Source organism: Rhamphochromis longiceps, linkage group LG1 (genome assembly GCF_057381845.1).
Source record: "Rhamphochromis longiceps isolate RC_006_pf linkage group LG1, R_longiceps_female_GT1.1, whole genome shotgun sequence".
Taxonomy (NCBI): Eukaryota; Metazoa; Chordata; class Actinopteri; order Cichliformes; family Cichlidae; genus Rhamphochromis; species Rhamphochromis longiceps.
The window spans coordinates 30,688,803-30,715,343 of NC_140557.1; the positions used below are offsets into that span (position 1 = coordinate 30,688,803).

Here is a 26,541-nt window from a genome sequence, read left to right on the forward strand (position 1 = left end):
TTTGAATTGAGTTTAACTGAAATTTTTTAAACACCCTCCTGGTGGTCACTGGATATACAGTTGAGGCTTTGCTTCCCCCTTGTGGAAAAGGTGCACACAGCAACACGCAGAGCACTCATGACCTGCCAGCACTTGAGTGAAACTGTGAAGAAGACCCCTAGTGGATCTCAGACTGCCCAAAAAACTCAGCACTGTGCTATTTTATTTGTTTGGAGAAGAATAGTTAAATTAATCTAGCCCTTTATTCCAAAGCATTCATGGCATCAGTCTACATGCTGGCCAACCTGTTATTAGTGGATGACCCACTGTACCTCAAAGCCACACAAGGAGCTCTTAGCATTATTAAAAGACATGAGTAATGCCAGTTATCACATGCGACTTAGAAAAATCAGGTCTTTCAACCCGGTTGGTGTTATTTTACTATTAGGTTATCTATTCTTGCTTCTCCACTCTGGATCAGTAATATTTGAAAAATGGTAAGTTCTAATATCAAAATGTTATTCTTTATATATTATGGGTCATTAAAGTTGTTTTTGCATAGCATACAATAACAATGTCAACTTTTTTTGGCAAATTTTCTAACATTACATGCAATAGCTGTTGTTGTTTTATAGTTGTTAGACGTTTTATGGAGGAAAAAAAATATTTTTTAGTGTGTCATTATTCTATACTTTTTAAAATAATTTATATTTTTTGTTTTGTACAGAGGCAGGATGGAACAGTGTGCATTTTTAAATGATAAAAATTAAAAAGCTGTACAATTAATATGTCAGTTAAATTTAACAATAAATTAAATGTAAAATTAATTAAGCTTCAAAAAACCTCAAAACGTATGGGGCTGGGCTTCGATGTAGGTGGAGGTTTAAGGGTGGTGGTTGTGCATCGACTGCATGTATTCAGTGAAAAACATTACAGTATTACTATTTCCATGTAAACTTAAGTTAACAAACAACCAAACTTAGACAACAAAACCCCACCCAGTTTGATAAGGGCGCCTTCATTGGCCCGCGCGTCTGTAAATCCGTTCCCTCTTTATTTGGCGCGTGCCATTGGTCGGCGGTGACGACAATCCTGAAACGTGCTCCCGCCCACCGAGCGGATCAAGTTTGAATGAACAGCAGCAGCCTGCTCTGGAGGTGGTAGTTGCATTTGCAGTAATTATTAAAAGTGTGTATCGTATCACGGGGTGAGCCTTTCGAGGATGGACATGAAGAAAAGAATTCACCTAGAGTTGCGGAACCGCACTCCGTCAGACGTAAGTTGGCCTCGCGGCTCGCTGTAATAATGCTTCACTCTCGGCTAATGGAGAATATTTCGCGTGATGCCTTGGCGTGGGGATACAAAGTTTCTTCCAAGTTAAAAAGATGATGGGGGACGTCGGGTCACATTGTTGCTTTTGCCGTCGTGTTTACAGCGGGCAGGTGCTCCGCGGGTCCGCTGCTTGAACTTTTTAGTGCGGCTCCAGCTTCACGTTTTAATGTGCAGTTTGAGAATGCACCACAGCTTCTTTTTTAATGCCAGCGGTATAAACAAGGCAAGCAGTGTGAGAAGCCATATTTGTAACTTTTGATCCACGAACCCCGCGTTGTCGGGATTCTTGTTTTTAGTCATTGTCTGAGGCTCAATGTGCATGCTTGGACTGGGAAATACGTTCACCTAAAAAAAAAAAAAACAGTTTAAGCCGTGCACTTGGCGCGTTGAGGATGCGAGCACTCAAAGTCGTGAACATTATCAGTGATGCATAAAGATCACAGCCTCGAATTATCGCCTTACAACTGCAGACCGCTGCTATAGTTGCACAAACCGTCCGGTTCAAGTCGTTTATGTCTGCAGGGAGCAGCTTTTTACGCTGGGGGAGCCTGCAAACCTCCATCCGGAGTCACTGTGCGCACAGATGGCCGAAATAAAAGTGCCGTTACCGTGGACCGTTAGCGGCCACCAAGCTGCGCGAAAAAACCCCACGCAGAGATCAAAAACGAGCTACGCCCGACTCATTATCAACTGTCGTGTGGCTATTCACTCGTTTTCATCGGGATTTCTCGAAGCTTAGGCGTCCCAGCTCCCCCGGTGAAAACAGGGGGGGAAATCGTCGAGCCGCGCTGTTGCTCTAGTTTTCCAGAACTAGGACAAGCCGCCATTTTACCGAGAAACAAAGGCTATTCGAAATACACCGAAATCCCGTTCATTCGACACAAACGACGAACCAGTCATCATACCTTCGTGTTAATAGAGGTCTATACACACCATCAGTCCAATCGGGAAGTGTTTAGCGCGAGCAACAATGAAAACGTTTGCCTGGCAGCTATCTAATCGGCTTTAGCGGCCCCTCCTACTCACAAATGACCCTGTGCACGACTCGTAGGTCTGTTTGGCTCCGGCTTGTTTTGACTAATGTGCATCTGCGTCGCTCATAGCTCACGCGCACGTCTCTTATTGCGCTTTAAACACGGCAGCCGTACTTTATCGCTTTCTTACTAATGTGTCAAAAAAGCGAGATAAATGTCATATTTACGTAATGGAAAGAGTCAACGCATCGCGATATTTACAGTGGTACAATGACCGCTGATGGACAGTGGGGGTTTTTTTTTTTGGTTTTTTTTTTTTTTTTTATAGTTCTGGTCCTCACTGCTGATTGGCTGAGTCACGTTCAAGGCCGAGGTGAAATATCCGATAACAGCCCACCTGTGACCGCATATCACACTATTTAAATATCAGTGCGCAGGGCCAAAATTAACGCTGTTGCTGCTGCTACACTGAAGTGTGGCATCCGCCCAGTGTTGAGCTGGTTTATCTGTAGGAGGACGTTTGTTTATTTTCTTCAGATTTATTTATTTATTTTCTTAAAAAATGGTAAAAGTAAATCAATTTAAATGTTTATATGTGTATATATATATTTTTACAATTAAGAGCTGATTCCAAATATTGTTGATACAATTTAACTAAAGTGTCAAAGACGAATGTAGTAATGAAAATAAAATGTGTCTTGAATTTACAGAAATGTATGGATTGTTGTTTGGTATGTGCTTGCTTTTTGTTAGCATTTTTTCCTGTCATTGCTGACTGCTGTAACAAAGCAACAATGTAATGTGTTGATTGGGATTAACAAATATGATGTTTGCAGTTTGACAAATTCTAACCATTTTAATTTTTTGATTACGCTTCAGGTCAAAGAACTAGTGCTAGACAACTGTCGCTCAAATGAAGGCAAGATCGAGGGTCTAACAGACGAGTTTGAGGAGCTGGAGTTTCTAAGCACAATCAATGTTGGTCTGACGACAGTTGCCCACTTGCCGAAGCTAAATAAACTCAAAAAGGTGGGTGCTTTTCATCACGTGACAAATCTCTGTAGCTTCAGACTGTAAAGTTTTGCAAGGTTTTGATTATTTAATTGACCAACAGCTTGAACTCAGCGATAACAGGATCTCAGGAGGGTTGGAAGTTCTGGCGGAGAAGTGCCCCAATCTCACACATCTAAACCTCAGTGGCAACAAGATTAAAGACCTCAGCACAATAGAACCACTGGTGAGTCCCAGAAATATGAGGGGGGGGGAAAAGCACAACATGCAAAACAGCTCGTTGTTGTTTATCAAACTGGATTGTTTTTGTTTGTTTTTTGTTCTGATAGAAAGAACTGGGGACCCTGAAAAGCCTAGATCTGTTTAACTGTGAAGTGACAAACCTGAACGAATACAGAGACAACGTGTTCAAGCTATTACCCCAGCTCACGTACCTGGATGGGTATGACAAAGATGACAAAGAAGCACCCGATTCTGATGCTGAGGTCTATGCAGAGGGCTTGGATGATGATGAGGAAGATGAAGATGGTATGTCCAAGACTATGTCGGGTCTCATGTATGTCTTTGCGACGCTAATGCTGGCGTTTATATTAACTGACCACTTTCACCCAGATGTAGATGATGAGGAGTATGATGAAGATGCAGCACCGGGAGATGAGGAGGAGGAGGAAGGAGAGGATGAAGAAGAGGAGAATGAAGAAGAAGAAGAGGAAGACCTCAGTGGAGAGGTGAGATGAGAATAAATGAGATATGCTTTTTCTAATAGTTATGTAAAAATGCTCTTGTTAGTAGACTGGTTGCCATGGTGAATCCCGCCTCTCGTCCTCTGGCTTCAACTCCGCGAGACCCGGAAGTGAATCATCTCACTAACTTTGCCTTGTCTTTTAACAAAGGAGGAAGAGGAGGATGATTTGAATGACAGAGAGGTTGACGATGAAGATGACGAAGGTGAGCAACTTCTCCAAATACATAATAAGTGCACACGCTTGATGCTATTCTTTATAGTGGACTGCTTTTGTTTTTCTTAACCTTTATGAATTAGCAAATTTAAATATGCCCTTTGGATATTTTACACATGGCGTTAACATGGAGAGATGCTACAGTTTCTGTGTCCACTATATATACACCATGTATAAACCATAGACGGTATATAAAGGATGGGAGTAGGCACAGTGACAGCACCTTGTAGGTCGTAAACTCATGTTTTGAAGCCTTGATCTTCAGTATTATGGTTTTTGCAAGCTTGTCTTTTGGAGAGCCAGAAATGACTGTGCTTGGGACTGTAGAATGCTAAGTTAATGCTAAAAATGCTTAAACCTTGCCACTATGGCTAGCACGCTTTGTTAGCAAGGTGCATTTCAGAGTGTATTGTTATCTGTGCACAAACAGAGGTATTTTATAGTTAATGGAAAGTAATGTACAAATAAATATGGAGCTGTCCCCCAAAAGCTATTTTATTATTACTTTCTTTAATTGTAATTTCATTATACTGTCGGAAACGGGTCTCTCTTGTAAATGTAGAAATAAAGGTTAAATAAAATAAATATAGGGAGTGAATCCTTTGGGAGTTAGCCTCTAGTGGGCATTCAAATGATTTGCAGTTTTCACCCCTGTGTGCTGGCTTCATATTGAGCCTCAGAGGGAGCTTATGTGTGCGTGATACAAACAAAACAGGGAGACAAGTGTGAAACGAGGACAAGGATAATGTGTTTTGGTCACGTGGAGCTTTCTTCATCTGTAATGCTGTATTTGTCTTATAAATGTGACTTTTATTTCTTACTTATTTCTCAGAAGAAGAGCGAGGTCAGAAGAGAAAAAGGGACCTGGATGAAGAAGGGGAGGAAGATGATGACGATTGAGAGTCTTCTTTAAGCTAAGTTGTGAACTGTTTTTAACTTGTATCTCCCAGTCACTTCCCAACAGCCCCCATGTATTTTTTCCCCTCAGTTTCATATTGCAGTAGGAGTGGGTTTCTTTTGTTATTGGCCAGTTAGGTAGACGGGTTTTCCTGAAGGGAAAGAAAAGGTTACATTTGTGTACCTTTGACACCCCCGTGTTCCAGTCTTTACTGTCCACTTTTAACTGCTTTGTGGACACCAGTTTTGTAATATCAAATAATAGCAAATATAAACCTTTTTGAGAGACGTTTTTGTTTCCTCACTGTTTGTGTAAGACCAATTTCTGATGTATTTTAAGACCGCCCCAAAAAGAGGGGAGGAAAAAAAAATAAAATAAAAAGAGTGCATGTCTAATACATTTTAAAGTCAACTACTGGATTCATGTATGGCTGTCCTCTCCTCGTCTTAAACTTATTGTTATTATTTTTTTAATTGTATTTCTTTTTTTTTTTTCTTTTTAATGTAAGTTATGTGTTTGTAGTGTCACCAGTATGCCAATACTCTCTGCTGTCCTGGTGTGAAACTTCTGTCTGAACATGCGCAGTGTGACCCTCACGGGACATATTTTTAAATCCTAGCAAAAAAATGTCTGCCCTTGTCAAAGCTGCTCCTCCTCCTCTTAAACCCTCAGCTTTGATAGTTCGGAAATTACGTGTTCTTGTAAATAATGACCAAATCTATTTTTTTGTATTCTCTTTGATGACGGCAGACATTGAACAGACAACTGAGGTGAAACTATGAATTGTAATAAGATATTAAATATGTATGCTGCTTTATCTAAGAATACGCAGTGTGAAATTTCTTGAATTTGAACATAACTTTGTATGCATCATCTTTCCATAAGGACAAAACATCAGAGCTCATTGCTTTCTTTGCTTCCCCCCCCCCATGTTCTTTTCTGTGACACACACACAGATGGCAATGTTTGAATTTTGTGCTGGTGGTGTAGAGGAGTGCTTGATTTAAATGGAGGTTACAGCCACAACGTATGTGCATCGAAAATTTATTGTTGCAAAATGTAAACTCTGGAAAACGGTCAGCTGTTTGGACTTTGTTTTCCTCCAGTATACGCAATGGTCAAATTGGCCTACCTCAGTGATTTTTTTTCACTACATGTTAAATCCACTGTCATCAGCTGATTTCTTTCTTTTCCCCTTCCATTCACTTCAATAAATCCCTTTTATATATGTGTTTGACGTTTGTGGTCCTTGTACACAGTTTAATATATTAAAAAAAAAAGTGTATACAGAATTCCAGGGAGTGATGACAGTTGTCATTTTTGATCCTCTACATGGAAAATCAAGAAAAGAATTTACAGAATGCCTTTTTTTTCCCCACAATACTGAACTCGTATGTATACATCTACAGTACACTGCTACCACACTAAGCAAATCTAAGTTGGGGTTTACTGTGAGTCTGCAGCAGTAACTGTTTGGTCAAAAATGTCATGACTAAACAGTTACTCGACCTGTCTCCTGTCTGTCACTGCAGCTCATCGATCTGTCTACTTTCACTGTAGCCTTTTATTTAACACAGATATTTACCATTGTTCATTGTTAAGGGCTCATCTTCTCTAGCTAAAGCTATGAAGCTTTGGCCCTTTATGTGCCTGCGATGATGTTATGAGGAAAGACTTGTGACCTTTAGTCCGTAACTCGCTGTTAACTTACCATTTCCATCCTTGTCATGCATGCAGTGGAATTTCTCCAGCTCGGCTCTTAAAATAGTGCCAATTAAATTCGAATGCTCTCAAATGTAAAGCTGAATGAGGCAGCGCAAATTTCTCCTGTATGTGTTGTCGGTACGGGTGGAGGAGAGGCACATCACCTGACGTCTTGAAAGCAAAAATTACACGGCTACAGACAAACATTTCTCAGTAATAGTAATATACTTGGTTTAAATGTCAAATGGTTGGTTATTATTCCAGTTTGCACTTTTAAAAGTAGGAAATTATATAGCTTCATAACTTATCTGAAGTTACGTTGTTGGAGACAAAGAGCTAATAGGAAATACCTTTTTAAGGTGCTGTTTCACACAAGTCTTGCACCATTTCCACCGGAAACATTCAGCAAAATCTATCAAGCATCACAATCATTACTTGCGCAGTGTGTCATACAAAAACAAAGGGATTAAGAAATATACATGTTATTAGCTAAAAAGGTAAGATGTGACAAATAATAAATAAAAAGCAAATATACATTACCCCATCAAAATTAGCCCTAAAAACCAGTAACAGCCAGCAAAGCTTCCCTCGGATCCATGTCTCCTCAGCTGCGTCCCCATTGTTTAAATAAAGAGATACCTGAACAAAGTGAGCTATGTGCTGTCCTTGGGGAAAGACTGTCTGGAGTAGCTAAGTGTCAGTGTGACAAAGTAAATCTCTAGCCACTGTTTGTAGGTAATGGGATAAGCAGCCCGGTGGGAAAAACATGGTCCATGTCTGCAAAGCTCTCCTCGTCTGCCATTTTGAGATAATGTTGCAGCTCGCTGCAAACTGGGTCTGCAGCAGGGTCTAAGGCCTTGGGGAAGAAAAATAGGAGCAATAATAGTCTTCTCCAGTTTTAACCTCAACATAAAAATTACAATTCGGAGGTGGTTTGGTCAGTACAGGACTTTTTTTTTTTTTTTTGCATGGTGATCAAGGCATTGCCACATGGACAAGAGGGTAGGCAAAGTGAGACGAATACCTAGGCGGCGTGGAATAACACTGCTAGATCAATCATTTACATTTATAAAAACTGAAAATACCAAAATTCTCTGCATTCTATATCAGCGATTTAATGCTTAAGTAGCAATCCCTGATCTGTCATGCCTCATTACTTGTATTTGTCACTACTACAATATTGCAGTATTTGGATCAGTTAACATTATCCAATGGTTACCATGTTATTGTGTGCACTACGTGGAACAGCAGGAAGAATGAAGTTATGATATAATGAAATATATCAAAAAAGCAGGGCGAAGGGCTCAGAAGGTTGTTGGAGGTCAGAAGTGGGGGGGGGGCAAAGGAAGCGAGGCTTTGCCAGTCCAGGAGTCTAAGAGGTCAGGCGTTGTTGGGGCTAACGTTCTTCAGGTTGTTGAGCTCGAGTTCCAGCTGGCGTATTCGGACGTCCTTGGTGGTCAGTTCCTCCTTCAGCCGCCGCAGCTCATCCTGCTGCCGGAAGAACATCCGCAGGAGCTGGGTGGAAAAGGTGGGAAACGCGTGGAAGAACATGAGCGCAACGGCAGCTCTCAAAACAAGGAAAAGAGGACATTGGCAGGATGAAGGACGAAACATTTGGTTTTAATGGCAAGTTGTGTAAGGCTGGGTTCATTCTCAGCTTTTTTCTGAAATCATTTGCACCAGTACATTATGCTCTACTCTTATGATCGAAAGCTGTGGAACAGCTACTACATGGACCCCATGAGCCAAAAGGTCAGACTGCTCTAAAAGCTTAGTTTCTGATTTTTTATTTTATTTTTTTTACTATTCAAACTGTATGACAGTGGATATCCAAAAAATGGTCACCAAAGGCTTTTCAGTCTCACAAAGGGCAGCCAATCAGAAGAAAGCTGACTCAAAGGGCGAGCGCTAAAATAGCACGTTTCACTTTTTTTTTGGTTAATGCATGCATAATGTAATAAAGATGACTTTGAACTATTATACAGAAGAAAAGGAAAGAAATGTATAGAGATCCACTTTAAGTGAATCAGTTGTACAACAAAAACAAGTTGCGGTTCAGTTACAGCGTTATTACACTCCATTAAAGGCTGCAATTATTTTATATTATACTTGTCATCCTTCACACACCTCGTTCTCTGTCCTGGGTGGTACGTTCTCCAGCAGGTCGATCCCATTCACTACCACACTCTTCTTTTCCTTCACCGGGACCTTGAACACCACCTGGTTTGGCCGGTGGTAACCATCCTTCAGGGACATCAAAACTGGGTCTGTTTGAAAAGCAGGGAGAAAATGAACTTTTCCCTGTGAAAACCAACACAAAGCAGCAAGAGGCTTCGGCCGTCCACAGATCAACACCAGAGAATCTACCGTTTATCCATGCACGTCTTCAGCTCTTCAGGACATCCACATATTCAAGTGTTTAGTTATTCTACAACATGATTAGGATATGGATTCAGTGCCTAAAGCAATTTCCAAAGTTACTAAGCTTTTGTTATCCAGACTTCATCAGTATTTCAGTATCAGCATTGGGTTCATTTGTTCTCTTAAAAAAAAAAAAAAAAAAAAAAATTATATATATATATATATATATATATATATATATATATATATATATATATATATATATATATATATATATATATATATATATATATATATATATATATATATATATATATATATATAGTACTATCTCAGCCCATGTCTACACACAAATAATGAAGACAACTTTCTTCAAATACAATTTAAATAGTATAAACTAAACAATATTAGTTATAATAAAAACTCCTGTAGGTCATTATTTGATCTTCCAAAAAGCCCATGAACCAAAAAATCTTCACAAAACTAAAAAACTAAATGTAAATGTCAATAATACAAAATACTGACTGGAAAGCATCTCTTATTTAAAAAAATTTCCTTTACAAAATAGTGACCATACTATAGTTTTAATTGCCGAGCATATTAAAATCACACTCGTGAGAAAAAAAAAAAAAAACCTGTCTATTTACATTGATTCCGATTCAGTGAAATACGCGTGGTTGTAAGAACAAAATTGGCAGGTGTGTGGGTTTTGTGAATCGGATGGTAATTTTTGCAAATGCACATATTTAACCCTAACCCACTGAGAGCAAACACAATGTGAGAAGGAAAGAACGGGACTTTCAAAACATACTTTTAACATCCTGAATTTCATTTCTCTTCACTTGAATAATCAGACCGCATCTTATCTTTAATACCTCTCAGTAGCATACCACCCCAATAGTGCACTTTACCCCCAGACTGCCGGCTTGCTTGTGCTTCCAAGGATATTTAAAAGTAAAATGAGAAGCAGAGCCTTCACTTTTGTCTTTTGTCCTGTATTCCTCCTCTCACCTCTAACTGGTTGCGGCAGATGGCCCCGCCCCTCCCTGAGCCTGGTTCTGCAGGAGGCTTCTTCCTGTTAAAAGGGAGTTTTTCCTTCCCACTTTCCTTCCTACTTGCTCATGCTTGAGAGTGAGTGAGTGAGTGAGTGAGTGAGTGAGTGAGTGAGTGAGTGAGTGAGTGAGTGAGTGAGTGAGTGAGTGAGTGAGTGAGTGAGTGAGTGAGTGTGTGTGTGTGTGTGTGTGTGTGTGTGCGTGCGCTGCTTTAGAGTATAAAGCACCTTGAGGTGATTTGGCAGTATATGAAAAAAACGTAAATTGAAGTGAACTGCATTAGTGTTCACTTGGTTTGAGTTCTTATTTTAAAGCTCCATGAAACATGAACATGAAGAGCTTAGATGTTGTCACAGTTAAAATGGGGGGTAGCACCTTCATCTATCTGACTACTCTCCTGTCGAGCCAGCTTGGGTTCAGGGCAGACACTCTCTTTACTGTTATCAGATCAGATGACCCAGTCCATTAGCCATGCTGCTATAGGCCCGGGTTCTTTGGGGACTGCCCATGAAGCACTGATCACTTCTCCATCACTCCCTTCTCTCTTACTCCCAATGCATTTTTATGCCACTGTTAAGAACAACATTCACTTTGTCATCTCTGTCCTGTAGTTTGTGCTTTATCTTGTTTTTGTTTACCATCTTTCCACATTTCTCTCCTTTCATTTCCCCCACCCCAGCTGATAGCTGAGACCAGCTAAAGTTTCTTCCTGCTAAAATGGAGTTCTACCTCCCTGCTGTTGTTAGTTAGAGGGTTATTGAGGATTTTCTCTCTAATACTCTTACTGTAGAAGCTTGAGATGACTATTGCTGTGAAGTAGTGCTCACAATATAGTAAAGTTGAATGTTAATGAACTGGACTGGATTGCATCAATTAAAATAAATCAACTGTGGGGATTTTTTTTTAACCATGCTGGTGATAACACAAGCTACATGTTGTCAGTGCATGATTCAGCAAAACAAAAACACTCAGTGACTGAAGTTTGCTGTAAATTAATCTACATTAGCTTTGTTTACTTGTTAGAGGCAACCTTGCATGCAAGTCATCATGGAAATCAGTTGCAGCAAATGAATAAGATGCCGCTCCCCTATTAAAATGCTGCTTAACAAGCCAGACAAGTGCGTCTCTGACGGGTTGCTTACCTCTATCAATTCCGCTCAGCCACTCGCTGGCTGACAGGGCCGGTTCTGTTCCTGCCGTCATGGGGTAGATGTCCTCCTGGTACGTGTCTGACTGTAAACAAACAAACATTTTCAGATGTCTCAGCAACCATTTGCTCAGCACTGCTGATTATCTCAACGTTCGGATGTCTTTGGTAAAGAGTTTTTATCTCAAAGAATTACATACGGTTTTGATAATTTTCCACCTTTTGACTTTGAGATGCTCATTCACCAGTCTGCTTTTAAACACACGTCTTAGGTCAAATAAATGGTATTAGATTAATTATTCCTGTTCTTGTTTCTTCTTGCTCTGATTTTGTATTCATCACAAACCAAGGTATTATAAGTCCAGTGTTCCCAAGAGGTGTTGGCTAAAATCTAACAGCTTTTTTGACTTAATAAATGCTGGTTATCATCTGCTGAAGATGAGACTGATAATAACAGAATGGAGTCTAATTTCATTCCCACTCACCCTTCTTGGCACAATCATGGAAATGGGCTCAATCAAACCCTTGAGGGTGACCAGTTTGTAGAAGCGGTACACCTCGCAAGCTGCCACATCCATCCCGTGCTTTGGCATCACACCTGCAGACAGGAAAAGAGGCATGTGGTGACGGCTGTTTTGCCAACATCCCTTTCCTAGAATTCATTGTTTGTCTCATCAACAAGATACAAAAACAACCTGCTGCAGCGTGACAAGTTAGTGAAGCTCTTTAAGCTTTTTTGAGCAAATTTCCAATTCGGACACCTCATTTTTATTTTCTTCAGTAAATACGATCCTTTCAGCTACGCAACACCGTTTTTAGAGGAGTGTTGAGGGCTGAGCTCATTTTCACAGTGATTCATTCCACCTCTCCGTTTCTAAAGACAGTTAATGACTGGGTTAGCATTTCTCTTTCTCCTCTGGCAGGACAGATCAGATACTGCTGTTCAGCAACTGGCTTACCTAGTCCTTTCTGTGGGGCAGGGGATCGGAACTCCATTAGGTACTGGATGTACGGCTTCTCTGTGGTGATTTCAAAGTAACGGATGTTGCCGTCCCCCTGCCAGAGCAACAGAACATGGTCATTACCTCTGAGCAATTGAAGCTACATCTTTTTTGCTGCTGTGCTCAGATTTCCAAGCAATGCTTCTCAGACTTTGACTTCCCTTTATTACTCAAGTTAAATTGAACGAACACGAACACACACACACACACACACACACACACACACACCCCCCTTAAAAATAAATCATCAATTCCAATCACAGTCATCCAAAATGTATTAGATATGCAATAAATGAATGGTAAACACAGTTCAGTTTTTAGACTACTTTTGTACAACTGTAGGGACATCGGGGCTGACCTTGCCTGCCAGATACAACATGTGTGTGTCAGCATCATAGAAGGGAAACAACAGTCCTGAGAGCCCGTCTATGTCCTCCTCCACCATCGGCATGGACAAATCCTCCTAGGAATAACAATGTATACAAACATTGTTTTTAATACACATGCACACTTGATCTACCTGCTGTGGCACTGTATGCATGTATGGAGAAGTGTTGTCTGACCTGATCCCAGAGAGCGATCTGCCGAGTGTTCCAGCGAGAAAACCCTGTGGTGAGCAGCCGCTTCATATTGCCCAAGAACACAACTCTGTTTACGCGGTGGTTCTTGCAGCTGGCTTGCTGATGGAGCAGCACACATAGAGAGAGTGAGGCAACATACACTTGCAAGGAAGTTAACACTCTAATATGTTAACAGAATATTCTTGTGACAGTAGAAAGCAGAGCGTTTTTCAGAAACCACTAAAACATGTCAGTTTATCGTCATCAGCCAGGTCCGCCTCACCTGAAGGACTCTCCCGGAGCGTGGCTCAATGACACGCAGCTTCTTGTCTTTGCAGCTGGTGGCCAGCAGACTGCCGTCTGTATTGAAAGACATGCTGAGGATGACGTCAGTGTGGCAGTCGATCATTTTCACCGGCTCGCCTATCTCCAGGTTCCAGATGAGGATCTAACTCAGTCGGGAAAAATTGTTTTGGTGGAGCTGTTAGAGGGCTGCTGTACTTCAATTAAAGTGATCATAAATAGAGATATAACTGTGGTTGTTGGGGGTGTGGCTGTGTTGTTTTTGTACCTTGTAGTCGTAGCCTGCACTGAAGAGGATGCCGCTGCTGGTGGGGTGCCACTCGATCAGACCCACCCGTCTGCTGTGACCGTACAACTCCAGCACTGCTTCCATCATGTTGCGCCTCAGGCCGCCCTCTGGGATCTCCCATACTCGCACCTGCAACATTTACCAACGCACACCGAGGTTGTTACTGGATACACAAATATACCTACAGGTTTGCTCATTCTCACAAAACATGATAACAAGTGACATTTTTATTATTCTGTTTTTGTTAGCAAATTATCAGGACTACTGCGTGCTTTCACAACACATTAGTATGAACTCTAAACCACAATCAGGAGGACACAGCTAGAAATCGTCTGATCAGAAATAGCACAAGCTATCAATGTAGCCCGTTGCATTAGGATTAGACAGGATTACTGCTATGGATAGAGGCTCTGTGTCAGACCAGATCAGATTATCTTTGAACATGTGAAAGTACTACACAGAGCACAGTGCTACCAATGCTGTGCAGTATTCACTAGAGTAATGTAACAGGTACATGTATCACGAAAAAACAGCCTGTAGGGTAACAGTGATTGCTATTTTATTTTGTGCCTAATGTCATTAATATAGCAAGCTGCTGAAAAGCTAACTGATGTTTGCCTATTTGTCGTTTTCAAACCTCACAGCAGCAACAACAGCACACCGTAGGATCGGATCAGAAGCGCGTGTCCAGTACAAACCGTATGAATCAGTAACCTCTGACCAGAGGTGGGACCAAGTCATTGTTTTGCAAGTCTCAAGTAAGTCTCAAGTCTTTATCCTCAAGTCAAGTCTCAAGTAATGTCAGGCAAGTCAGAGTCGAGTCTCAAGTCACTGGTGTAAAAGTCCGAGTCAAGTCACAAGTCTGAAATTTTGAATTTCAAGTCCTTTCGAGTCTTTAAAAAAAAAAAGAAAAAAAGAAAAAAGTATGTTGCAGTTATGCTAAATGTAAATATTAGACCATGTAATTTTTAAATCTGTGTTTTTCTCAACACATGACAAAATAGTGAACTTAGAAAATATACACAAATTGTGAAATTGCACCTCTTTAAAATGCAGCTCAATTAAACCTAGCTCCAAGAATAATTTTCACCGACAGTTCTGAGATAAGCTGCATGTTATTCTTGGATGCGGTTGTAGGACCGGTGTTGTGCCAAAAAGTGATTGTCTGCCAAAAACTGATTTCCGGTATTTGCCAAAAAGCGATTGCTCATATTTAAAGTGCTATAAGTAACTTGTTGGGCTATAATATGTTAAACATATGTCAAATGCATCCCTTATGGATGACATAAAGTCATCTTGAGCCACAAACAACATTCGTGTAGCAAGATACAAGCCGCAATCAGTTTTTGGCAGCGACTTTTATATAACCTTTATTTATGCAGTAAAAAAAATCTCATTAACATTAAAAATGTATTTTGTAAGAGTAAGTTGCCCAACAGGACAGCAGAAATGGCAGCAAATATTACAATAGTTCTGTAAAAATATTTTAAGTGGGGATAAAGGACCGGATTGGTTATAATGTAAGTACAAGTTGTAAAGATACTTAAAAAACAGATAATTTTTTAATTCTTTATGTAACCCCTTTGTATCCCCTGTTCACCGAAGTCTATTTACGAACATACGTAAATATTACACATAAAAAATACACAGAAACACTGGAAATCACTTTTTGGCAGAAAATCACTTTTTGGCACAACACCGGCTTTAAAATCGCATGACAAAAATATCATATACATTAAAAAAACTGCATCACCAACGTAGCCTGGACAACATTTGCTAGTTAGATGAAGTCAGCTATCTCATCGTAGCATATTTATATGCATATTTATAATTATACGGTTCTTGTGAGTGCATACACTCGTGAAGTTTAGTAACTTCCGGTCACTGCAACAAGCCCAGGTACAGTTTACCGACGGATGGGTACAGGACCTTGAAATGCACCGTGTAGAAAGTAAAGACCATCGTACGTATCATAAGTTTACCAGTCTCACAAATCGTCGTCATAAATACACATTCGTTAACCGTTTATTAATAGGACCTTTGAGCTTAACGGTAATTAATTAGTAGTGGAAATAATTTCTGGTACGCCTTACAGAAATGTAGCAGTGACAATAATATTGTATGCTGTAATCGCACTGGACAATTAGTGATACAAAAAACCTGTTTTATCCTGTGAATAAAAGTATATGTTTTTGTCAATGTACCATAATAACAGAAGCGAAACGCAATATTGTGTCAGGATAATTTACTATTTATGCACAATAAATAAAGGAGCATAGCGCGACCATTTCTGTTCAGCGCCAGACTTGCTTGTAACCTATATCACCAATTATGTTATGAAAATGACGCATTAACTACAACAGCAGACTGACCTTTGTGTAAATGCTTGGAGCAGACTAACCTGTGAGCTGGAGTGTTCTGGGACGTTATATTTGATCTTTGAATGGCTGCAATCCAGTCGCCTCTTTGTTACTTCGGAAACATGGCTCGAACAATTTCTCTTCAACGACGTAATCCGATAACAACCGATTTCTTTACCCGTCGGCTTCCCGTGGCTGTCATGCGACCGGCTATTGTAGTTAATAATACAACAGCTTCTTGACATTTTTGTGTTTCTTTTTATCGCTGTGTGACTGATTTCAATTGAAAGCCTGCGTGCGCTAGTACCTCTTGCCACGAGTTCCCAGAATCCTTTGCGGTTCTACCCGTGAATGACGTCACATTTTCAATCTCTATATAATATGCATGTTAAATTTTATATTTGGGGTAAAATATCAAGTCTTTTCAAGTAAACCGGTTCAAGTCCAATTCAAGTCCCAAGTCATTGGTGTAAAAGTCCAAGTCAAGTCACAAGTCTTAGAACATTTTTTCAAGTCAAGTCTAAAGTCATAAAATTAATGTGACTCGAGTCTGACTCGAGTCCAAGTCATGTGACTCGAGTCCACACCTCTGCCTCTGACCATATTAAACTGACGACCCATTCACCTTCTGGACTAGTGGCTGTCAACCTCAGCATTTAAGCACATACAAGAGAATTTTTTTAGAATCTTAAAAGTCATCAACTCATAAAAATGGGAGTTAAAAAGAATAAAGTGGATCACTTACTGAAGTGTCCTCTGAGCAGGACGCTATGATGTTTTCACAGAAAGGGTTCCACTTGATATCCAGCACGTTGCCATTGTGGCCGCACACTTTCGGGTGATGAGAATCCAGGCGGCCAGACTGAAAGCACGTACAACATGCAGATGAAACGCATACAGTATGTCAATGCATAAATGAAGAGGTATTGTTTGCAATTGCATCACTATAAAGGAATATTACTGGAAAGAATCAGAATCATCACAAATTGCACAAAACTTTAGTCGAAACAAAAGACATTTTAAAGACAATATTAAAGACAATATTAAAGAATAGCATAAATTTTTAGAGAATGTTACTGAGCAGAACTCATCTTTGCTCCTTTTGATGTGAACATGAAAGACTCACATCAGTGAGATGTCTCTATCACTTCTGAACAAAGCAAAGCAAACCCGGTTATTGTACAGGGACAACCGAGGCACATTATTATTATTACTGCAATAACCTACAGAGTCCACAGAGGGGCACTGGCTCATAACAGCAGATGACAGGAAGCTCTTCATATCGGTCATGATGTCATGAATGTTTGATGTCCACTCAATCCACTGACCTCTTTTCTGATTTCCTTAGAGATTTGCTTAAGAGCACTGGGTCATGCATCTGTGAAATCCCATGTGCGTCTGCATGCACGGTCCTTGCTGAACCCTTAAGACTTATTTTGGAGGCATTGCCAAGCTTTAGCAAAATTTTCATAATAAATATCTTTGAGAATGCATTAAATTGAAATTTCAAGCTATTTCCTTGCAAATCTTTCCCACCAAAATGAAAACAATAAATGTAATTTTGTTACAACAGGAGATAAAATATTGAAAAAAATTTTTTAAGATTCACAGTGAAGCTTAGATTTAAAGAATTCTTTGTCTGTGTGAATGCCAAATTTGGTTAGCTGTAGTCAACCAGCTCAAAAAGAGCAAAGCAGGAAGTCAACCCGGGAAATAAAGGTAAGTTTCAAGGTAACACACTGCCAATACAGTGAGGGCTTTGCAAACAAATCAAAGAACAAGAGCCAAAATCAGTCTCCGGCAGAACACAGCCACCGTGAAGCTGAACATCCAATCAGTCAGCATGAGAGAAGAAATGACTAAGCAAGGCAACTCGATTTAATAAACACAGCTAACTCAGGCACATCAGGAGTTCATAATTAATGTAGAGCACTGGGGTAATAAAATCTCCCCTTGAAAAAAAACCCCCCAAAGAACAATGACAAGCTGTGCCAATATAAGTTCTGATGACACATTATTATTAGGGAACTTTCATCATTAATGAAACAGGATCTGAGGGACTCCTTATTTGGGTGGAACTAATTACCTGCACAGAACATAACATCCGTTGGGAATGAGAGGGTTCAGAGGCTCTAAGGGGTATTATAAGGAATTACATTTATAATAGGACATAAAATGAATAAAACAGACTTTTCACAGCTTGGATTTCACCCTCAATTTTTATCTTTCTACCACGCATGAAATTTAATATAACATAAAATAGCCTCGTTAGCTGCAACCACCCGCTAGACTTTATCGGACAGGAAAGCGTTAGGCCTGATGGTCTTTAGTCATTTCCCGAGGCTGTGGCACATATGAGCACTTTCTGAGAAGAGCAGATGTGCTGGCCAGGTACCAGCATCTCCAATACGCCAGCGGCACCACGCTGCGGTTGCTGCAGACATTTATCGAACTGTTATTCCCAATAAATCTTTACTAATGCAACTTACCACTGCTGCTCTGTCACTGCAGCAATACTAACAGCTGACATCGAACAGAGTCATGTTTCCAAAATGTAATATGGTTCCCCCGATGAGAACGAGGAATTATGTTTCAGTAACAGAACAGGACGAACTCAGCCATGGTGACACTGTTCTATAAACCTGATATTTTTATGTATACTCTGTGGCGCATCTCCCATGTGCCTTACGACACCTCAGCCAGCTGAAGTGAACCCGCTGAGTCACGCTTAACTTAGATAGATACCACACCTATCTATCTATGCATCACTATTACGCATATATCTGCTGGTAAAATATTAGCTCAATGACTTTATCAGAGAAATGAATTCCAACCAATTAAAATCCTCCACACGCTGCATCATACAGAGTAAAGCAGTAGTAATAGGAATAATAGTATGTTGATTCACAACGCACCACACCCACTGCAATTGCCTCTTTGTCTGAGGTGATGAAGAGGTGTTTGTGACCTTGTGTGTCATTTTCAGAGCCAGGCTGTGTGCCAGGTGGTGCCAGCAGTAGTCCATCCACTTTCTAGCGACTCTGTCTGAGGGGCAAACATATGGCTGTCTCGCCAGCTGTCATCATAATATGTCTGCCATGCTCATACCTCACCATTAGCCAAACCCCTACAGATTGGTCTGTTTATCTAACAGAGGAGCCAGAGCTTCATTTTGAAATAGCGTGGGTGCCTTTTGTAAAGAAGTAAAAAATAAATAAAAAGTTTATTTTTCCTGTGGTAACCATGTAATGGCCCCTTTCATACAAACAACAGCACGTGCCATCTTATATATGCTGCCTTATTTTAGGTGAAGCCTGTAAAATAAGATTGAAAACACAAAATAAACTTCATGTCTGCCTTCCTGCATTAAACAGCAGCCTCCATCACACAGAAGCTGTGCTGTTGCTGAATATGATAAATGCCACTTGTGAATTTATCCACTCAGCGGAAACCTGAGCAAACGCTCAAGTCCAGTACTTTCATTGTAGGAAGAAATCTATTAAGTTCTAGCTGTTGGCTGGGTTTTTACACACAGCAGCAAAAGTACAGTGGGGAAATACAAGTTTTGGGTTGTTTGATTTTAATAGTTACTGGAGATTCAGATTCAAAAGATTTAGATTATTGCAATTTTCCCCCAGGTTAATAATTAAAAACATTTCTTTCCTGTCACAAAATACAGTTTCTATAAAACTGCTGCCATAATCATTTCATTTTGATGCTCACTGTGTGTGAATTTTCTGACTCACGAGACTTCCTCTTGGACTGACTGGCTGGACTGAAAAACATTCAGCTCTTTCTTTTAGTCACTGAAATCTGTCAGACTCTCTCTTTCCATGTGTGGAAGCAACCTTTTTTCTTTCTGTCTTTTCATTTTATTTTTGTGTTATTGTTTCACTGAATCCTTCCTTGAAAAGCCTAAATAAACAGTGCTGCACAGACTTCTAAGACACCCCTGACTGTTATCTACAGCTTCACCAGTTTTAAAGACTCTAATGAATCTACCTGAAGCAGCATGGATAAACAAAATGATAACATCTTGTCCTAATTAAATTTATTGGAAATAAAATACTTTTATTAACAGACAAAACCAATCACTTGAAAAATGATTCTCTGCACTCATAAAAATGAAGCAATTATTTGGAGTAAAAAGCAGCTGAATTATATACAGTCAAAGGTTTATTTGTTCAAATAATTAAACATTATGGAAAATGTGCTTGGTGTAAACTGATTACCAAAGATTCCATTAAATGTAACATTTCACAGTGTACCTAAAACAAAAAGTGTATACAAACATATTATGTATATATATGGTGTATATAACCCATATTTTTGAGTTTATCTATTTATATAACAGCAGATCTGCAGAACTTTACTGGACAAAAGTCATGAAACGCCTTATTAAGTGTATGTGCACATTATGTACTCGATACATCTGTATATAAAGTTATGCATCCTGGCAACAGGGATTGCTTCAGTTTTCTGTGATAACGCCATCATCAGCTTTGGACTTTCCAAACCTGACGATCAATGGACTTGATTTATTTAGAAATACCACTCTGTGGCTCTGTCTACCAGTTCAGCTGCACTTTACATTCACACATAACCAGGCTCATATAATAGATCTACTTAAATACATTTAATGACAGGTGTTACGTACATTTATGCTTTATTTATGACCAGAAAAGAAGATTCTAATAGGAAACAAAGTTGGAGCCTTGACAGTCATTAAAACAATGTTTCAAATAAATAAACTACACCACTGACCCAAGATTTGTGCGAAACTTGATCACAATCACCCCTTCTCTACCTGTGTTAAGGCACTGAATAATCACCAGAAAAATCAACCTTCGACCTATTTTGTATAAAACATTATCAGTGCATTATTAAACAGAGTTGCCCCTGAGATGTGACCTTCACAAAACCGGCAGCTCAGAAAGCATAATTACCTCTGGCCAGTGCTGTGACGGGTGAGTATGCATAAAAAGCATGACATCATCTGAGAGACTCACACCAAGTATCTAATAAGCTAAACAGCAAACGCCCACATGCACACACAGGCGGTCTTTTTCCATGACTGAACACGTTAGCTCACGATGATGTGACGTAAAATCTAGCTGAAGTCTCTCTGCTTCGGACAGCAAAACTGTTCAGCTTACTGAATGCTTCTACTGCCTGATAACAACCAGACTTGACCCTGCTTGGCAGCCAAGAGCTTTGCAAGCACCTTGGCATGGTCTCTCTTAAAGAGGCAAAGCACTCTGTAAGGCCCACAAAGCCATCTAAAAATGGGAATGACATTCAAACTAAAACATCTCCTTATTGAAAAGTTACACTGAACTCACACAAACACACTATCAATTGATATAAAGCTGGAAACAATTGGGATGTGACTGAAGACCCCAAAATGATCATCAGAAACTTTTTATCAAACCCAAAATAACCAACACACATAATATGTGGGAACAACTTTCAGTAAAATTTACATGAACACATGTTCTTAGCTAACTTTTTCACTTTCTTACTGCTGCTATTTACCGTTGCTACTCAAATCAGGACTAGTGTTGCATCCTGTATATCCTACAAAAAGCAGTGATGCACGGTCTGTTTGCTAAGTGTGAAATGAAATATCATTGAGAACAGGCACAATCCCCTTTCCCATAATAAGAAAAGGAATTTTGAACTTTCCAGCAAACAGAAACCTTTTGCAGTGTTTATAAGCAATATCACTATGCCTTTATATTGTGCTACTGGCAGCACAACCCAGTTACAATGCTGGCCTTAGATTCTGGCTTTGCAGTGGCAGTTAAACTGTGCTTCATTTGTGTGGAAAGAGCTCTACAACTTGCCGATTTCACTGTGCAGTCAAAGAAGATTAAAGTAACAGAAATTTTACAGAGCAAGAGGAAAAAATGCATACGAATGCAGATTTATCCTGCAAGAATTTCTCTTTAATTATGAGTTACTCACGCTATTATTTGTGTTTGACTTTGTAAAATTTACTCATTTTTCTTATTCTGAAGGATATAGGAGCAAAGAGCTAATTCAGTGTTACCTGGGATACAGGTATAACAATGAAAGAGCCTCCGCCGGCACTCTCTGTGACGACTGCCAGGAACTTGGAGTTGACGGCACAGAAGTGGTTGTCATGGACATTCTTGGTGATGGGGATACCGTCGAAGCAGTGCTCCCGGTTGGCTACTTTTCCATAGACATTTCGAAACTTGGAGCTTCGGTACGTCGGACGCCATGACATCTGAAAAAGAGAGATGTGTCACAGATAAACAATCTGAAAAATCAAAGATGTTATAAAACGCAATGATATAAAACAGGGGAGAAAAAGCCTAACATTTCAGGAAACTAGTTCTAGTGAAGGCAGTAATCTGATAAATAACATGATGTGTTTTGCGACTAATTATACTAAACGATTGTCTGATGTCTACACTGGAGTTTTGTTGCGTGAAATACTAGTACTGGTTTGTAAATTAATAATTGGGATGCATCTGTGTTTGTTTATGGCTGCAGTTCTCTGACGAAGTTGGCTAGCATTAGTTGAAAACCTAGCATTTACCCTTGTTGTAGAATATGATCACTTCTAGCTAAAAAAAATAAAAAGATGGTATTGACCCACCACGGAGGCAGTGGAGACTGTCAGAAAACGACTACAAGAAGACAGCTCCTTGGAGGACAGGACCAACTTCACACCCGATCAGATCTGCACACTGTTAGACCTCTGCCTCACCACTACATATTTCAAGTACAACGAAGGCTTCTACAGACAAAAACATGGCTGTGCCATGGGCTCCCCCGTGTCACCTATTGTAGCCAACCTTTACATGGAGGAAGTGGAAAGGAAGGCTCTTGGCTCTTTCAAAGGAAGAGTACCCAGCCACTGGTACAGATATGTGGACGACACCTGGGTCAAAATCAAGACACAAGAAGTGGAATCCTTCACTGCGCACATTAACGCTGTGGATAAAAACATCAAGTTCAACAGGGAAGACACAAAGGACAACTGTTTGCCTTTCCTGGACTGCGCCGTGCACATTGAAGAGAACGGCAAACTCAACATCGAAGTTTACCGGAAGCCCACACACACGGACCAGTACCTCCTCTTTGACTCCCATCACCCTTTGGAACACAAACTTGGAGTAATTAGGACCCTACACCACCGGGCAGAACATGTTCCCTCTAAGCCTGAAGGAAAAAAGAAGGAACACACACATGTAAAGGAAGCACTCAAAACGTGCGGCTATCCTAAATGGGCGTTCTTAAAGTCAGCAAAGAGGCACAGAAAAGAAGACCAGACACCAGCGAGGGAGGATAAGAAGGACAGACGCAACAACATTGTCATCCCCTATGTAGCCGGTGTATCAGAAAAACTCAGGAGAGTTTTCTCCAAGCATGACATCCCAGTGTATTTCAGACCCAGCAACACGCTCAGACAGAAACTGGTTCACCCGAAAGACAAAACGCCAAAACACAAACTTAACAATGTGGTGTATGCTGTACAGTGCAGCGAGGAATGCTCAGACCTCTACATTGGAGAGACCAAACAGCCACTTCACAAGCGCATGGCACAACACAGAAGAGCCACCTCCACAGGACAAGACTCAGCAGTCCATCTGCATCTTAAGGATAAAGGACACTCTTTCGAGGATGCCAACGTTCACATTTTGGACAGAGAGCACAGATGGTTTGAAAGAGGAGTGAAAGAAGCCATCTATGTCCACTGTGAGCGACCATCTTTGAACAGAGGCGGTGGTTTACGACACCAACTCTCTGCCATCTATAATCCAGTTTTGAGATCCCTTCCCAGATGCCTTAACGCCCACTCACATCCTGGGCCATCTGACTGCAGGAATTTGCATGATAAGGTGGGGCCAGGTTTCACAATGAACACACCGAAACTCTGGCTGATTGGGACCCACACCCAGTTTCACACCTTGGCTCAGGCGATTAGAGGATCATCAGGGGGTCCTTTTGTCCCTCTGTGGGGGGTTACTCCCACTAGGGTTATATCTGGGACTCTCCACCATTTGACCTTAGAACTGAAGAAGCTTCTCGGATGAGAGGTGAAACGTCTTCAAGCAACTTAAAGAAGTCCAGACGCTTTTCTTTGCAAGCTCCTTTGACTATTGACCATAATGATAGATGGAGAGGCTTCAAAAAGGACAGCTTACAAGCTAGTTAATCAGGATGATGACATTGTTTATATACAGTCTATATAAAAAGAGAAGACAAATGTAAATAGAAAATGGAAAAAATGTCTTATTTTGGTGATTAGAAGCTAGAAAACATGCACGCATAATCATGATTGTGTTAAAATTCCCCATCTTCCAAGCACAGTTGCAGGGTGGGCTGTCCCATCTGTGCACATATGATAAGAGTCACACATACAGTTGTGGGAAATCATCCAAACTGGTCATGGGTGTGAGACTTTTGAAGGGTGAAAACTGGGTGAAAATGTTTTCATGCTACTCCACGCTGCCACAGAGTCAGTGATTAACGCGTGGAACAAAACAAAACCAAACTGAATCTCAATCAAGAACAAAAATCATTCATTTCTGACAAACACACCATATTCTATTGTTTGTCACTCTATTTTTGGTTCAGATGGATCTTGTACAACAGAATAGCAACCATTGTTTGCAGCTGCTGCTCACAACAAAAGAGAAGTGGTTGGTCTTGACTCAAGATGCTTCTTTTGTTTGCCACTTCACCACAAGAATGCACTGGTGGAGTGCTTGATTTTTGCTATGGTCTGGCTCTGCATAGGGATTTAACAGTTGACTCAGCCACAGGACAAGGATGTTAAATGACCTTTGACCCAACGGGACAGAAGTTGTGGTGAATGAATGTGGCTATAGAATTTCTTCTAAAAAAAATTCTCTGAAGGGAGATCTGTTCAAAGACATATTTTTAGTGACACTTAATCTAGACTATATCAGTTTGCGATGGGGACTGGAGGAAGAGAATTTATGACCGCTGTCAGATCAGTGGCTGCAATTCTGGATGACATCAGGCAATCCTCTATTCAGCATTGTTCTGCGGATAAGGAGGGGAACTGGTGGGAGGGGTGTATGCATGCAAATAGAAACATGCCCTGACCATGCTGCTACCGTTGTCTTTTCCTGTTTCTCACTGGACAGCAGAAGTAGCATCCAGGAGGCTACAGTGTGGCTGACCTCCATCTCCTCACTTCAACACTCAAGATAGTGCATGAATTATACCCCGTATAAATCAAACGTAGGCAGGAAAATACGTTTATTTTATATTACTAGTTTTTCTGTGGGTTACTGTGATTTAGCTGTCTGAGGCGAGCAAATATAAGACAAAGAAAAAATGCTTAATCTTCTCTAAAACCATAAACCGTCCGAGGTGTTTATTGATGCTAGATTAGCTATGTGAATCTGTACCGGCAATACAAACACCCAAAAACCCAAATGGTAATGGTAAATGTAAAGCAGGTGTTTCTCACTATTCATTCTCTCACTCACACACCAGTGGAGGCTGTGCTGCCATGCAAAGTGCTGGCTTGTCATTGGCAGACACTGCAGGACTGTGGCTGTCGTGGGGAACGAGCCACAGGTTTAAAACAACACCTTTAATCACAGAGCAAGCTGAACCACATGCACGGTCTAAAGAAACAGAATATAAAGAAAACTCTAAAGTGCAGGCATGAATTTTGCTCCTATCATATTCAGGAGTATGAAAACTAAAACATTTATTCTTTATTTAACATTCACACGAACATTCAAATCCTTTTAATTCCAGCTCAAAAAAGCAGTTGTCTCCAAGAACTTCACATTGTTAAGTAAAGATCCGACAATATTAGGTCTGTGTAAGCTCAATAGTAGCTGCTTGTTAAAGAATTAATGTGGAACAGAAGAGCAGCAGAAACTGGCCTAAGGGACAGTTAGAGGAGAGTCGTCCGCTTTGAGCTCTCTTTACAAGGATGCTCATTCATCGGTCCCCGGCGTATGGCACAGAGAGGATGTCTGTCTGAGCGTGTTTGTGTCTTTCTTATCTCACGAGGGTTTGCGGCACACCAGCTCACACGCAGATCATGAGCAGAGCATGCACATACACAGAAAGACAGCAAGTCAAGAAATGATTTGGTATCCATCATATCACAAGACTTGTGGGTTGTGAGCATGAGTTCTTCTCGCGGTATGCACTGTGAATCCTTCAGGACTTTGCAGACTTGCAGATTTTCACAATATGAAGGTTTTTGTGCCAAGTTTGAATCATATAAACTTCACTCTCACCACTTTCATATTTCATTAACATCACATATTTTAATTCCACACCTGAAAATGTCGCCTTACCTTACAAGTGTCCTTATAATGACACTCCAGTCACAGTGTTCCTGCTGCTTTCTGAGATTGCAAACATCCACCCTCCTATCTACACAAGCCGCAGGACCTTCTCTCTTCCTTCCTTCCCTTTCGAATGTAAGCTGGCGGCCTGTGTCTACTCTACCTCCTTCTCTCATGTTTTTCTCAGCCCTCCCCTTTAAAATTCACTCTTCCCACCCTCTTCTCCTCCTACGAGCACTGATAGCTGAGGGGCCAGCACCCCCCTCCTCTTCCTCTTACCCTTCTCTTCCAT

The 26,541-nt window shown here is 40.5% G+C and overlaps 2 protein-coding genes across 4 annotated transcripts in view; one reads left to right on the forward strand and one right to left on the reverse strand.

The window, feature by feature from the left end:
- Positions 1-1,084: 1,084 nt before the first annotated feature.
- Positions 1,085-6,381, forward strand: anp32a (acidic (leucine-rich) nuclear phosphoprotein 32 family, member A). 2 transcript variants are annotated; one of them, XM_085405862.1, is made up of 7 exons: positions 1,085-1,255; positions 3,165-3,314; positions 3,400-3,522; positions 3,626-3,824; positions 3,909-4,024; positions 4,190-4,244; positions 5,091-6,381. In XM_085405862.1, exons 1-7 carry the CDS (start codon positions 1,202-1,204, stop codon positions 5,153-5,155), a joined length of 762 nt encoding a protein of 253 aa, XP_085261988.1. In that variant the 5' UTR covers positions 1,085-1,201; the 3' UTR covers positions 5,156-6,381. The 2 variants fall into 2 exon arrangements, with proteins under 2 accessions (XP_085261988.1, XP_085261979.1); XM_085405853.1 differs by having other exon boundaries at positions 1,086-1,255; positions 5,088-6,381.
- coro2ba (coronin, actin binding protein, 2Ba) overlaps positions 6,201-26,541 on the reverse strand; it is a 48,714-nt gene continuing 28,373 nt past the window's right edge. Inside the window, exons 1-12 of one of the 2 annotated variants that reach the window (XM_085405840.1) lie at positions 26,259-26,422; positions 21,983-22,183; positions 16,676-16,792; positions 13,550-13,699; positions 13,262-13,426; positions 12,982-13,098; positions 12,777-12,881; positions 12,377-12,473; positions 11,903-12,015; positions 11,413-11,503; positions 8,985-9,124; positions 6,201-8,372 (exon numbers count right to left, since the gene is read on the reverse strand). In XM_085405840.1, coding sequence (XP_085261966.1) covers positions 8,238-8,372; positions 8,985-9,124; positions 11,413-11,503; positions 11,903-12,015; positions 12,377-12,473; positions 12,777-12,881; positions 12,982-13,098; positions 13,262-13,426; positions 13,550-13,699; positions 16,676-16,792; positions 21,983-22,183 — 1,431 coding nt within the window. In that variant the 5' untranslated portion in view covers positions 26,259-26,422 and the 3' untranslated portion in view covers positions 6,201-8,237. Of the gene's footprint in view, positions 8,373-8,984; positions 9,125-11,412; positions 11,504-11,902; positions 12,016-12,376; positions 12,474-12,776; positions 12,882-12,981; positions 13,099-13,261; positions 13,427-13,549; positions 13,700-16,675; positions 16,793-21,982; positions 22,184-26,258; positions 26,423-26,541 lie in introns of those variants that run through there. The other variant, XM_085405830.1, reaches the window with a different exon arrangement.

What these genes read in the sequence shown, in the direction of transcription:
- anp32a (XM_085405853.1), top strand. Translation starts at nt 1,202, where the DNA reads ATGGACATGAAGAAAAGAATTCACCTAGAGTTGCGGAACCGCACTCCG. An exon ending in TCAGCACAATAGAACCACTG is followed by an intron (nt 3,523 to 3,625) that starts GTGAGTCCCAGA and finishes TTGTTCTGATAG; the next exon opens with AAAGAACTGGGGACCCTGAA. An exon ending in AGGAAGACCTCAGTGGAGAG is followed by an intron (nt 4,025 to 4,189) that starts GTGAGATGAGAA and finishes CTTTTAACAAAG; the next exon opens with GAGGAAGAGGAGGATGATTT.